Source organism: Punica granatum, chromosome 2, assembly GCF_007655135.1.
Source record: "Punica granatum isolate Tunisia-2019 chromosome 2, ASM765513v2, whole genome shotgun sequence".
Taxonomy (NCBI): Eukaryota; Viridiplantae; Streptophyta; class Magnoliopsida; order Myrtales; family Lythraceae; genus Punica; species Punica granatum.
In genome coordinates this window covers 8,755,599-8,770,187 of record NC_045128.1, presented here as the reverse complement: position 1 = coordinate 8,770,187, position 14,589 = coordinate 8,755,599, and the positions used below count along the sequence as shown (strand labels likewise).

The following is a 14,589-nucleotide window of genomic DNA, read 5'->3' as shown; positions in this document are numbered from 1 at the left end:
AAGTAGCAGAAATGGTGTACGAAATGAAAAGAAAGTAACATGAGCAAGGCTTATGCGAAGCTCATTGCAGAGGTAGACTTCCAGCAATTCTTCATTTGTGAGACACGAGGTGTCTTCGCGTGTTTCACAGTCATGGAAGAGGTAGAAGAACTCCACCAACTATGCAGCAATCCCCTGGTCCATGACTGAGCAGTTCCTAGTCACGCTCTAGGAGGGGGAGGTTGATAGAGGGGGCTGGTGGAGTGGTGGCTGCTCCCGTTGTTGCTGCTGATGGTGCCACAAGGAGGGCGGCTCCAAAGCTGGAGGAGTCATCTCCTCCCCAGTAGACTGGTCAATGATGGGGGTCTTCTTTTTCTTGCTTCGCTGTCGAAACGAAACTTCTTTTTCTTCTTCCTTCTCCTCCTGGTTTTGCGGAGGTGAAGTGTTGTCTCGGATCACTATGGTGGTACGGGAGTTTCCAGGCCTCCTCTTCATTGGGGCTCCTGATTCCTTGGCCCCTTCGGGGTGTCGCTTTAATGGGCGAAGCCCGGGAGGTGGAGCGAGAGCGAAAGCCGACAGTTGTGTAGGTAACCCCGTCTTGGCTTGGAAGCAGTGTAGTAAGTGTGCAATAGAGGATATGTGACATACGACAGAAGTACCCAAGTTACAACCCACTGACGTGGGGCGATAAGTTGAGAGGCTCGGATGGCTTTTGTGGTGACGGTGTTTTTAATGGAGAGGAGGCGAGGTTTCTACTCTTCATCGTCCCTTGTGGGAGTGATGTCATTTTCGATGGTGGTGACCAGCGAAGTCTCCAAGACAAATGTTAGTTGCGAAGCCTTGCTGTCGTTGAAGATGGTTTCATGCCAAGTCTAAGCCTCATTCCTCCTCCATAGATTTGCGGAGCCGGATGAAGAACCACTTCTTCCTCCAGTTCATGTTGGTTCGTTCAAACTCACTGCAGACCCTAAATCCGGACTTGCAAGGGGTAAGAAAAAATTCCCCTCGTAGCCATAAGGGTTCCGCTAAAGTCTGTAAAAATGGAGAACACTTTCAGTGAGTAGTTTTTCCCCTACAGTTTGCAGTGGAGGTAGAAGCAAAACTAGATCTTCTACGTGTTGAAGGAGAGCTGGGTGGGGGCGATCGTGTACGCCTGGCATACATCCACCATGTCGGGGTGGAGCGAGAAGCGGAGCCCAGTGGAGATTTGGTTAGGCCAGGTTACTACCTTCCCTGGGCGGGCTTGATCTAGTTTCTCGTAGGGCTTAGGGAACTTGGGGTCCTCTACGTTGAAGATAAAGCCCTCAGTGACGCGCCCTCACAAACTTGTCCTTAGAGATCTGGTTGACCTCGAAGACCTTCCTACCTCCATCCCTGGACGAGGTGGTCCCTGCAGCATCGATGCTGGCAAGAATGTTGCCAATGGTCCTAGAAGGGTTGTTTCCGGCCATTTGGGTTGAAAGAGAAAGGGAAGATGAGAAAGGAGGAGAAGGTGATGATCTCTGAAGAAATAGTGTGAGAAAGAAAACAAGCAGAGCTTCAGCTTCTGATTGCAAGTGAGATGGAATGTTAAAGACAGTGGTATTTATAGACCTCGGAAGCATGAAGGTTCGCTCAGCTAGGGCGACATGAGTGCAACAGTTATCATCATTACTGCTCTGACAAGCCGCGGAGCCGAAGCCTAGCATAATCAAACAGCTGAGAGCTTATTTCCCGATTTTAATCTAAAGGCTAGGGGTGCATCTCTGTTCATGATGGGGATCAATTCTTGATCGAACGACAAGATGAACTCAATCTAACGGTCGTGGTATGGTGGCTCTATGTTTGTTGTGGGTATAGCTCGCAAACTAGATTGTGACGATCGACAGTCTTATCCTCGCGCACACGCAGAGCATGTGGCGGAGTAGGAGGCCAGTGTTAGGGATCGGGTTTTAGGCCCGTTAGCTTGTGGGCCGTGAGGGCCTTTGAAGACCTCTAAGGGGCAAAGCTTTGCTAGGCTTAGCGGAGCCCAGTGAGGGCCTGACAAAGCACGCGGCTTGCCTGGGTCAATGTGAAGCCCGAGTATCTTTCTTGATTTAGGGAGATACGATATCTGGGCAATATATTAAGAATCCTATTGAACAAGGTAACAAATATCTTTATGATCATGTATAAATATCAAGGTATGTCCATTGTCTACGATAGACGCACTACTGCTCTAGTGAGAACCCTGGTTAACTTGAGTGTCAGAGAGGGAAATCGGACTATTACCTCGATCCTCGCCTTTTTCCAGGTTGTTCGAGAGCACGAGGATCGCACGTGGATTCAATTCGAATCACAGGTCCGTAACAAAACTTTTGGAGGTCATGCACTGTGGTAAGCAAAATATGGGCCACAAACCAATTGTGCAAAGATATTGGCCACAATCCCCGAAAGAAGAAGGGGTTTCTTAACTAGTTGTTTCAACCTATGGATCGACCGACTATGTAGGCATCATTCGTAAGCCACAAGAAGCACAGACGCAACTTTTCATTGAGGTTGGTTCAAAAACAGTAAAAAGACTGGGCTGCATCAGTGCTCTCTACTCATTCTTACGAAGGACAGTCTGAAGTGGTTGACATTACTAAATCTTTGCTTGTAAACTGAGAAAAATGCTAGTTATGATCATCAACATGGATGAAGAATACATTTAGGAGTTAACATAACAAGACTAGGGTACAACAGAATAAGAGTTCGAGGGATAAGATCGTGGAAATCATTAGAAAGGGGAGCTCGCCCTTTATAACTCTCCTGAAGTATTGACTAGTCAGGTGTCTGGCACGTCATAAATTTATTATAACACGGTGAGTATTTATTGGTTTTAATAAGTGATCCAAACAACGTGTGCAAAGGTCAATCGTGTTGTACATAGAAATTAGAATGATGAAAATCCAATGGTAGTACCATTCGTTCGATGAACTCTTCTAATTTTGCGAATAAAGCCGAAGCCGCATAAATCCATGTTAATTGCCATGTGAATGAGAAAATAGTACATTCTTCCTAGTCTTCGCGCTCTATTCTCAAATTGGTTCAAATTCAAACATAAAAAAGTGGATAGGGAATGATGCTTATATACTTTTACATTCAAATTAACATTGGAATTCTAATATATATGACGATTATCAGACCTGATGTCTCTCAATCAAACTTATTGGACTCTACAGACAACTTATACAACAAATTACTTGTTATTCAGTGTAGTATAGGAGCACATGTATAATATGATCGGGCAAAACCGACCTCGCATCATCGGCTCTTCATCTGTTAATTGTGATATTAATTATATGTCACCGCTACACAGTCCTATTTGTGGGTTTCGTTCTATTTGGATGCACTTAGCTTGTTCTTCAGTTGTAAAAATGAAATATTAGATTCAAAATACCTAACCGAAAGGTTATGGCATTGGCCTTTTGTTGAGAGAGCCTGTGCTTTTTGTAACAGTCAATTCCAGAAATGACATTACCATTTTTTTTTCTTTCTATTTTTAATATTTCGCAGTCCATTCCAAGTTTTCCAACATTTGACATTGTCCCAACAAAATATATTAATATTCTTCCTCATCACAAGTCACAAGATGCTTGAAAGCCGAACGGAGATTCCGCCGTCCTTAATTCGGTCTTCTAGAAAATATGTGACATCAATTATCACGTATGTGCGGACCTTTCGCCTAATTATCGACAAAATTGGAGAGGCAATAGTACCATCTTTTTCATTTTTCCTTTTAGAATTGGGAAAACTGTCAAAAAAAAGAGACAGATTTTACCTTTTTTCTATTTATTACACGAATTATATATTTATTTTTTTGCACAGAAAAAAACACCAACTTTGAATGTATTATCACATTTGCCACGATGTCTACTTATCCGCTAAGTTTAATGGGATTGCTGACTCGGCATTTGAAGGTGCCACCTGACGATTGGAGATTGGGGTGGATGGGATGTCACAAAATTATTATGCAAAATTTTTAAAAATAAAAATTGAAAAAAGAAAAGAGGCAGGGACCGGCTGAGTTTGGGTCCGTTCAATTCCCTTTTTTTTTTTTGGTGGGGGGGGGGGGGGGGGGGCTTCCCCAACCAAAATTCCCTTTCCCATCCTCCTGCTCCTTCGAAATTGAGGGGACTCGAACCCAGCCGGCCGAAAAAAATTGGCAGATTATTTTTTTTAAAACACCTTTGGGTCCCGTCCACTCAATCTCCAAGCGGCACATGGCACCGTCAAGTGCCACATCTGCAATTCCATTAAACTTAAGCAGAAAAGTTGACGTCGTGCTAAAAATACGAATACGTGTAAAGCTGATGTTTTGATAGTTTGGGTTATAAATAGAAAAAAAAAATGCTAAGTTTGTGTTTTTTTTTTTTACAATTTCCTTTTTGTAATATATATATATAGTATATATAGAATATAGATAAGATAGAGGGGTAAATTGCACCGGTGGTCTAAAATATTTTACAAATGTTTCATGATGGTCCAAAAAGTTTTTTTCGCTACATGATGGTACAAAATGTTTCAAAGTTGTTTCATGATGGTACAAACCGTCAACTCGAGCTGACGCCGTTAACATTTTGCTGATGTGGCGCGTCCTATGTGTCACTTTTGTTACGTGGAACCAATCATAATGCGCCACGTCATTTAAGACAAAATAAAATTTTAAAAAGTCCAAAAAAATACAAAAAAAATAAAAAAAATACAAAAAAAGAGTAAAAATTTTGAAAAAAAATAAAAATATATTTTAAAATTTTAAAATTTTTTAAATTTTTTAAAAAAATATAAAAAATACAAAAAAGAGTAAAAATTTAGAAAAAAATTTTAAAAATTATTTTAAAATTTTAAAATTATTTTTTAAAAATTTAATTTTTTAAAATTTTTTAAAATTTTATTTTAAATATTTAATTAAATTTAAATAATTTTAATATTAAAATTAAAATTTTTATTATTTAATATTATTTTAAATTTTAAATTTAAATTTTAAATTAAAAGTTTAAAATTACTTTTAAAAGTTTTAAAATTTTAAAATTTTTACAATTATTTAAAAATTTTCGACCACGTCAGCAATGAGGTGACACGTAGTAGCCACGTCAGCGTCGGCTTGACGGCGTCAAGCTCGAGTTGACGGTTTGTACCATCATGAAATAATTTTGAAATATTTTGTACCATCATGTAGCGTAAAAAACTTTTTGGACCATCATGAAATATTTGTAAAATATTTTGAATCACCGGTGCAATTTACCCTAAGATAGCGATATATAGATGAAAAAATTTGCGGAGCCCAAAGAGTTATACGTTTGGGCCTCCTAGTCCACAAGGAGGACATGAGCTCTCCGACAAGACGCGAACATGAAAAACAACGAACTCCTTCGCTATACAAACCCCTCCGACTCACCGCCCGAAACATGAACAGAGATCACCACACATCACATTTACAGCACAGAGATTCAACTCCATGGCAATCATGGCTGCTGCCTCTCCCTCCTCTTCCATTTATCACCGAGTCTCGTTCTCCCCGAAATACCCAGCTGCCCTTTCCCGCGATTTTCACCACCGCCCAAGACTCCTCCGGCTCGGCTCTCCCCGGTTACGGGCTTCCACGGCCGTGCGGGCGAGCTCCGCTGTTGCTGACGTCGAGAAACCGGTAATTGTCGAAAGACCCTTTTGAAGAAAGTTGATCTTTGTGACATGTTGGTCAGAGCTAATTAGTGTTGAGATGGTGAGTTTGATGTTTTGTTGAGTTAAAGGTTGACAATTTGGTGCGAAGCAGATGTTAAAAAGGTGAAATTTTCGCGGCGAAAGAAGTGATGCCACTGAGAATTGCTGCCAGAAAGTAGCACAAGCTCTGTAATTTTGTTTATGTAAAATTTGGAATGAGGGCACTTCTAACTGACTGAATTCCAATGTCCCGTTTTCATTTCCGTGGGCATCCTCCTTTCTTCGAGCAGTTTTTATTATATGTTTGAGGTGATGGAATTGAATGCTCAGGACACGACGGTGCAGTTGTACAATGTATTACAGTTTTACTGTACCTATGCAGAAGTTTAAAGAGGAAGAAGTGGTGCAGTGTTTGATTTGGGATCAGTGCTTTAATTTATAACAACTGTAAAATGTTTCGGGATTAAGAGATCATTTGGATCATGTGAATTTCGGGGTAAGTGTCTTGCTGTAGAAGCCGGCAGATTGATATGTTTTATGTGGATAAGCAACACGGATTTGAAGTTTATATGTCAAGTATCGGGCTTTATATTATGTTAATAAGAATGTAAGTGGTCCAGAAAAGTTGTACTAGTTCTTGTCACAGTCGAAGATCTTAGTAAATAGAGGCAATCAGTTTATGCATTATTATCATTAGACTGGATCAAAAGTTAGTCGATGGATTGAATTGTATGGAGCTACTAAGTGATGTCACCACTGACTAGATGGATTGTTTATACCGATGTTAAACACATTTATGTTATTTATGTTTCTGTGCAATTTGCGTGGTTGTCTTTCAATCCCCTTTTTCATCCTATTGCTTCACTGAGACTGATAGGAATATGCAATTTCAGGAGCTAGCCACCGAACAGAGCCAGACTCTGGATACTGAAATATTCTCGTGTCCGATCTGCTACGAGCCACTCATAAGAAAAGGCCCGCCAGGTCTAAACTTGTAAGTTATCTTACGCCAAACAATTCTATACAGTTTCAGTGGGTACCTTTTAGCTATACATATATACGTATATCCTCTGAAGATTAAGTCTATTGCAAAAAGTGCAGGAGAGCTGTCTATAGGTCGGGGTTCAAGTGTGAGAAATGCGATAAGACTTATTCTAGCAAAGACAACTATCTTGATCTCACTCTCATAGCGGGGCTGAAGGAATACAATGAAGTCAAACCAGTTGGGACCGAACTGTTCAGGTTTGAATATACTGTGGTTTCTTTTTCTGATCATAAGACTTGAACGATCAATGAATTTTCTCTGAAAGTTCTTTTTGTGCTTTCTCTTTTTCCAGGAGCCCACTTGTATCATTTTTATACGAAAGAGGTTGGCGACAAAACTTCGACCGAAGTGGCTTCCCTGGTCCTGATGAAGAAGTATGTCTTTCATGCACTGGCCATCATTCAGATCCATGAGAACTCATCTCTACCTAATATAGTGACTGAAACAGTAATTATTGGATTTTGTGCAGTTTGAAATGGCTCAAAAGTACTTTAAACCTGCAGAAGGTGGACTTCTAGTTGATGTTAGCTGTGGGAGTGGTCTTTTCTCGAGGAGATTTGCCAAATCAGGAACTTATTCGGGAGTTATCGCCCTTGATTTCTCTGAGAACATGCTCCGTCAGTGCTATGATTTCATCAAAAGCGATGCCTCTGTAATGGACACGTACGTTTGGCTCTCATGTATAAATTCGCAAAGAGGTTCCTTGATACATAAACATCACATACTTTTAAGGATGAGAGGGTAATGTCCACTGTACCATCAGACTTGTGGGACCTATGCTTTTGCAAGTCATGCCTTTGTGAAGCTGACTGGCAAAAATGTAACGTGCAATCCTTTCTGTCATTGGTAGGGCGATTGTGTAAGCTGATATGGAATTATACTCCTTATTCATTCCGACATAGTGTCAATGTGTCATATGGAAGGCAGGCATTTTCTATATTTCATAGAACAAATGGTGCCGTTGGAATTTCCGGGACATTGAGTGATAAGACGGGAATCTCCTTGTCTCTCAGATTTCTTGCTTCATTGTATTGTTCTCTCCCTAATTACTGACCCGCTCAAACAAAATGCAGGAACCTCGCTCTCGTGAGAGCTGATGTCGCGAGACTTCCCTTTGCATCAGGCTCAGTTGATGCAGTACATGCTGGTGCAGCTCTGCATTGCTGGCCATCACCTTCTAATGCCGTGAGTTTTCTTTTGTTTGCTCTTAAAATTTCTGAGAGATGACTTATACCTCACACGACTAACAATCTTTTCTTCCATAACGCACTTTCAGATTGCAGAGATCACCCGTGTTCTGCGTAGCGGGGGAGTGTTCGTTGGGACCACCTTTCTTCGGTACACTCCATCTACTCCGAGAATCTTAAGGCCATTGAGACAGGTAAATTAAACTTTGCACGCCATTGACATACAGTATGCTATGGACTGTGGAGTCAATTCCACAAAAGAATAAGGTTGATTAAGTGCTTGAAGTTTGATTAAATCTAAGTTCTCTATGCTTTCATGAATCCAACCTAACCTTGAACTCGATCACTGCTCCCACTCAATTCAAGCCCAGCTTAGATTCCCTCTCTTGGTCTTTGGGACCTGTCCTGGATAGACCCATACCAAGCAGGGATGGCCTAATCCTCATCAAAACCCCCGATTCAGTTTAGAAAAGGCCTTGTTCACCTTAATCTTTGTCTTGTTTCCTGTTCAAATTAGCATTTCCGTAGTTAATCCATTTTGCCCACTGAAGTAGATCAAATCCTTCCGAGCCCGGTGGTTCTTCCACTGAACTAATCATGAAGTGTCCTGCTCTTCCATAGAACCAGCATAATTTGACCAAAGCAATGATCTGTCTTTTATTACATGCCTCGAGAGTGAAATTTAGATATTGCCTTTTATTCTCTGATACACCGCTGACATGATTATTCATATAATTTGCATATCTAATTGTGTAGTAGCTTCATTACACTTGTTGTGGTACCAGACTTGGGGGCGAAAGACGCTGCAGGCTTGAAATGGTTCTCGTGAAACGACCAGACCCTTCATCTCTGCTTTATTTTGTACCGTTTCCACATTAATTTGATCACTAGCGCCATCAAATTCCACGACAGGAAGGATCGAAGGATTTGGCTAGCTATAACTTATAAACTCGAAAAAGCACCCCTTTCCCGTAGGTCTTTTGCAAATGGCTAAACCGTAGGGGCTATGCCCCAAAACTGATTAATCTCTTCTGGGGCCTTTATGGATTTTGGGCCCATCATTATAAGTTAGCCTTCATCAGTCGGAAAAATTCTATTAAATCCCATCTTACTTGCAGTCATCCCTCTTTATTTATTTTGTTGTGGCAGGTTTTTCTGACAAACTACAACTACCTGACGGCGGAGGAGATCGAGGATGTGTGCACATCGTGCGGCCTCACCAATTACACAAGCGAAATTCGGCAATCCTTTATCATGTTCTCCGCTCAGAAGCCCTGAGACAGTAATCAGCTTTTTGAGCCATTCATAAACACCATATTATATGCTTTCCTCCATAATTCGTTCTTATCTCTATCGATTGTTAATGACACTCGGCTTATTAATGTACAACACATGAAGACCACAGGACACTGAGAGCTGGGCATATCTTAAAATGTTGTAAAGTCTTGCCTTTCCTCTTATGCTAATAATATATGTACTCTCTGCTTACTTTTTGCTGGTGATTTTCAATAAATGGAGAGATTTGTATCCTAATTCCTGAGTGCTTTAAGACCGACCGGCTTGATTAAAGATTAGCCGGCTCCTCCGGTTTTTGGGCTGTTATCATGGTGTAACAACCAGTTTGGTTTGGTTCTTAAGGCAATTCCAGTTTCTTGCAGGGTCCAAATTGTCGCAATGACATACTTTTCACTTTCGTGTAATAGTATTCCTGGAAGTGTCTTGTTTTACTGTATTCTCTAAAGAACTTTTCAAGCATAGAATGCTTCTCCGTTTTCCGTCTGAACAGTTTCGGAGGAAAATCCTCTGACCTCTCTCTGTTGATGAAACCGCTACTTATTTTTTATGTTTACAAAATTTCCGATTGAGAGAGGTTCGATAGTGTCGACTTGGATGAAGTAGTGTCTCTGTCACTTGGTCCAACAAGTTAGTTCCAACCGTTAATTTACACTTCAAGCTGGAGAGGCGCAAAATTTCCGTTATGATGGGTCGAGATATCTCATTGGAGGGGATAATATTGCCTAATGGCATTATGATGACTAGATTAGTGGTTATTTTATTTAAATTAAAAAAGAATTATATATGTATTTTCTGTAGAGTAAATGATATCACATTAACGAAAATAAAAATATTTATTATTGTTATTTCTTTAATATTATTTGGATTTTAAAAGAGGCTCATAACTTGTAAGCCTATTTACCTTAAAAAAAAGTCTTACAACAAGCCTAATATATATATATGAAATTGGGAAAACCAGAGAGAGATGCGAGAAGTTTCTCTAATAAAAACTGAATCGACAACCGAGCCATATTATCTTGTTATTATTAATAATATTATTATTATTATTTTAAAAAAAATGGAGGGTACATGTGGGGGTAATAGTAAAAATGAATAAAAATTAAAATAGAATAATAATAATGAAGGGTAGGGGAGGTGTAAATCAGAAGATGTTGACAGACAGCCAAAAGTGGTGACCGACACTGAGAGTGAGAGATCCCCTCGTGCGGCTCACCCGCTTTTAAACTCACACTCTGTCTGGTCCGCTACCCTTTCCACTTCTTCCCCCACTCTGACCGCTTCTCTATCTTTGACCATTGACCGCCTCTCCTTCCCTCCCTCCCTCCTCCAATTATTATCACTTTTTATTCTCTTTATTAAATCACGAGACGTTCTTTATCTATATAAATCACGACATTCTCCTTTTGGCGTCGGTTTAGTCCCGATAACAATGTATTTTTAGTGAGTCTGATCTGCAAGTATAACTTTATGTAAAGTATAATTTGTCAATTGCAATTCACCTCGTATCTTTTAAAATTAATTATTCTACAAATTAATAGTAATTCATCATTTTTTTTCTTTGTACATGCATATATTAAGAAGTTTGAAATTTTATTGCGATTGACACTTCCAAGGGCTAAAAAAAATATAAAAACAGAAAAAGAAATGTTCTATCCTACCTTATATGTAATTTAAGCTAGTAAAAACAATGAACCTGTCAAGTAATGAGTCCATGAGTTCTTGGATCCAGCTAAGTTTTCTTGTGAATTCTGCACTTGTAAATTCCAGTCATATAGAAATTACCTGCTATAGGAACACTGCAATTTCCACTGTTAAAATAAAATTAAAATTAATATGCGTTAAATATAATTTGTTGCCGATCGATAGGGGATGCGATTAAGTTTAATGGACATATAGACCTTGTCTTATAAAAGAAAGAAGACATACAAACCTTTTGAAAGTACTGATTCCTCTTGTCAAGATCTAGCAATTTCGCAGTCGCAATCTAGGCAATCTAATAATGTAGGTAGAAAAATTTCATGTGTTCTTTTTCGTGTAATGTTCTCTTTAAATGATCGCAATATTACTAGTACATGTTATAACGTTAGATGCATAAAACGCGAACCAAATTAATCCTATATGCGATTTTCTCAGTTATAATGGGTTCTTTTTGCCCGATATATTACTTACAGTTAAAAGTAAATCGCTAGTAACAACATGAAACTTTATTATTTCCTTACAAAATCTTCTTGTTACTGCAGTAATGCTAGACGAGAAAGATTAGTAATACAATCACAGTGAAAAAAATTACAATATTATTCAAAATCTAACTCGCTATTTAAATAGAGTTATACAACAAGAAGAGTCTATACTATTGTATATATTTATGGTTTAATCCGCTTGTACATTACTTAAAGATAAAGCACACGCGATCTACCGAATTGATTCTTGTTTATTTGGAGCTCTAAACAATTGGAGTCTGGTAATATTTCCTTCCTTAATTCTGATCGAAATGATGATATTGGCAAAATCCAAGGAAGCCTTATCTTTGTTGTTTGTTTCTGGACACAAATGAAGGGGTTTCATTAGATCCCTTGCACGTGAGGCTTCCTCCTCAATGTAACGCCATGGTTCTTTTCATGGCACGTGCGCCGGCCTTATACTGTTTTTATTGGTCTGTTCTGAATAATCCAATTGCCCCCTCATCCAAAAAAATAAAAATAAATTATACTAAGAGTAAAATTTTTCATTTAATTGTTGGAAATAGTTTTACAATGAGATAAAAACAAAATATCCTTATTATGACCATATTTCACAGTGTGACACTTTCAACATGTACATAGCCATAAATGATGTGTAAATTTCGGTATGCAAATAAACTCCCTTTTATTACTTTTTATCATCATTGGTGAAGAATTTTCACATGACCGTTATTTTTTAAATTGCCAACTTGTATCAAAGCAAAGAACATATGATCGTGCCTAGTAATCAAGAGATTTCAGATTCAATACTCGTATTGTTAAGAATTTCTAAGTTCATGAACCTCTCTTGTAACTGAAAACTAAGAAAAAGAATATATGATCTTGAGAGTTCTTTTATTTGTTGGTATATAGTAGTGCAAAAAATGTATTGTATAAATTTCGTGTTTAGTATACGTTAATCTTTACGTAGCAATATAAGCAACATACTATTCATTAATTATCCTACATAAATGTGCGACAATTGGAAAGATACATTGCACAACCTCTAATCTGTCTACAGCTATAAATTGTAGAGCAAAACCAAAGATCTTTGTAATCTTTTTGGGCAATTCGTAAGAGAAAAATAGAATTGCCATTATCTTTATTTTTTGGGGTGTGGTATGGGTCGGAATCCGAATTTAAGTTAAATTGTGAATGACAAAAATGTGAGAAACAAAAATGAGACAGGAGATTCCTATAACATCTCCATATAACAACGGATTAAGAAAATATTGATTTATTTTTAATTATTTTATTTGTGATGGTTCAAAATTAAGTGTGTTTATCAGAGATTAATTGTATAAAAAACATTTCCTTTAGCCACCGAAAAACATTTCCTTTAATTATTGGGGTGCGTATATTCATTTTATGAATAGATATGTCTGGATTGAACATAAACTTGTGATGATTCCCTGATTGTAAATACCCCTTTTCTTACTTTGAGAAAACATTATAAGGAATACTATCCTACGTTTTAGAGTTACCCCAAATTAAATGTCAAAATTCATGAGATTCCAACACCTTCATTCCTTCTCCAAAAAATATTACAAGAGAAGTCGAGAGATTTCGACTTTATTAATTGTCTAGATGAGCGAGTATTAGTAGATTCCGATGGTCTTTTGCAGTAGAACGTCATCACGCTATTGCGTCGAAATAATGGCAGAAATACATTCTGAAATCAATGCATTCTATAACGTCGCTTGAACTGCAGGTTCCAACTTTGAAACTCCTTTTTTTTTCCCTTAATAAAATGTTGATTGTGTCTGTTTTATTTTTCGTGTTTTCTATTGATTTTCATGTGTGGAGAGATCAGTAGAACAAAGGGTAGAACAAAGGGGGGGGAGGGGGGGGATAGTAAATCTACGAAGCCCGATAGTAGAAGAATTAAAGTCAGTGATTTGCAACATCGACCACCCAGTTCCTCTCTTAGCTAGAATTATCATTAGGTGCTGGAGAATTGTAATTTCACTCTTACAGCAAGCGAATTTAATAACATATTCTTTTCGATAACTTTTGAATTTCACTGCATTGATAAATTATGAAAGATCAAGAGAATCATTAGTATCCACCGAAATAGAGATCAATTGTACGGTTAATACACACGATAGTCAATATTAGCATGTACATGCATGCAGCTATATAAGTTTACATGTATATATAAATGGGGTCAGTTCTAACAGCTGAACATGAGAGTTCGAATATTATGTAACATGGGACGGTAAGGTCACCAAAACTATTACTGTTGCTCACCTGTTACCTATCAAAATAAGTTATATACAAATTCGACACATATAATACCTTTTTATAACCTCGAAAATATTCCATTCTAAGGCTGGTAAAAGAAAATAATTAATCACAAATATTTTGTGATCTTGAGTTGGATATTTGAAGTCTTAAAATATGTATATCTCAAGGTTCATTAGGGTCACCTAGCTAGCAACTTCCTCTCACTTTGAAAGGCAAAGAACCCTATAACCTATGTGCTGTCCCTTAAAGAAACCAAACAAGAAAGGTGGGTTAGGGTTTTTCCCATTAGTAGAAAGGTCTTCATAGTTAGAGATAGTACAAGTTCCAATACGACAGCTTGTTAGGAATATTAGGCTAATATCTCATGACAAAAGCTCTATTATAATCTTTGATGTATAATTGTTTAGTCCCAAGAGAAAGCTCTATTATAATCTTTGATGTATAATTGTTTAGTCCCAACTTGTCTCTTTACCCTTTCTTCTTAAGTTGGGCGTTTAGACAGGGAGATGAAATTTCTAGAGAGAATTAAAGAAAAACCTTTTGTATTTTTCTGATGATAAAGAGGAAAAAAGGAGATAGAATAAAAAAATATATGGAGAGCTGGCTGGTTCGATCTCCCTTACAATTGGTGAAAGGGAGTTAATTAATTCAAAATGAGTGCAACACAGTCATACCCATTGTCGTCGGTAATTCGTCGACGATAATAGCCTGAAGAAGCCAGGTTTTTTAGCTCGGGAATTGGACATGATGACAGTGTGAGTGTCCAATATAGGTCTTCGGCGATACGTATTGAAAAGTTCAAGACTAAATCAGAAGCGAGGTTGAGCAGTGAGTTGGCGTCAGAACCAACACGAGCTGTTCGGATCGACCTGATCGTAATGGATTAGGCTCAGATCTGAGGGGATAAAGAGCAGTAGTGGCGGCGAGCGATAGTGGAGGAGAGGAGGTGGCGGAT

The 14,589-nt window shown here is 38.4% G+C and overlaps 1 protein-coding gene across 1 annotated transcript; it reads left to right on the top strand.

The window, feature by feature from the left end:
* The first annotated feature begins 5,300 nt into the window (after window positions 1–5,300).
* On the top strand, window positions 5,301–9,405 carry LOC116197544 (uncharacterized methyltransferase At2g41040, chloroplastic). Its single transcript, XM_031527715.1, has 8 exons — window positions 5,301–5,626; window positions 6,534–6,634; window positions 6,742–6,882; window positions 6,978–7,059; window positions 7,155–7,348; window positions 7,759–7,870; window positions 7,962–8,066; window positions 9,022–9,405. The coding sequence occupies exons 1-8, from the start codon at window positions 5,438–5,440 to the stop codon at window positions 9,148–9,150; spliced, it is 1,053 nt and encodes a 350-aa protein (XP_031383575.1). The 5' UTR covers window positions 5,301–5,437; the 3' UTR covers window positions 9,151–9,405.
* The last annotated feature ends 5,184 nt before the right edge of the window (window positions 9,406–14,589 follow it).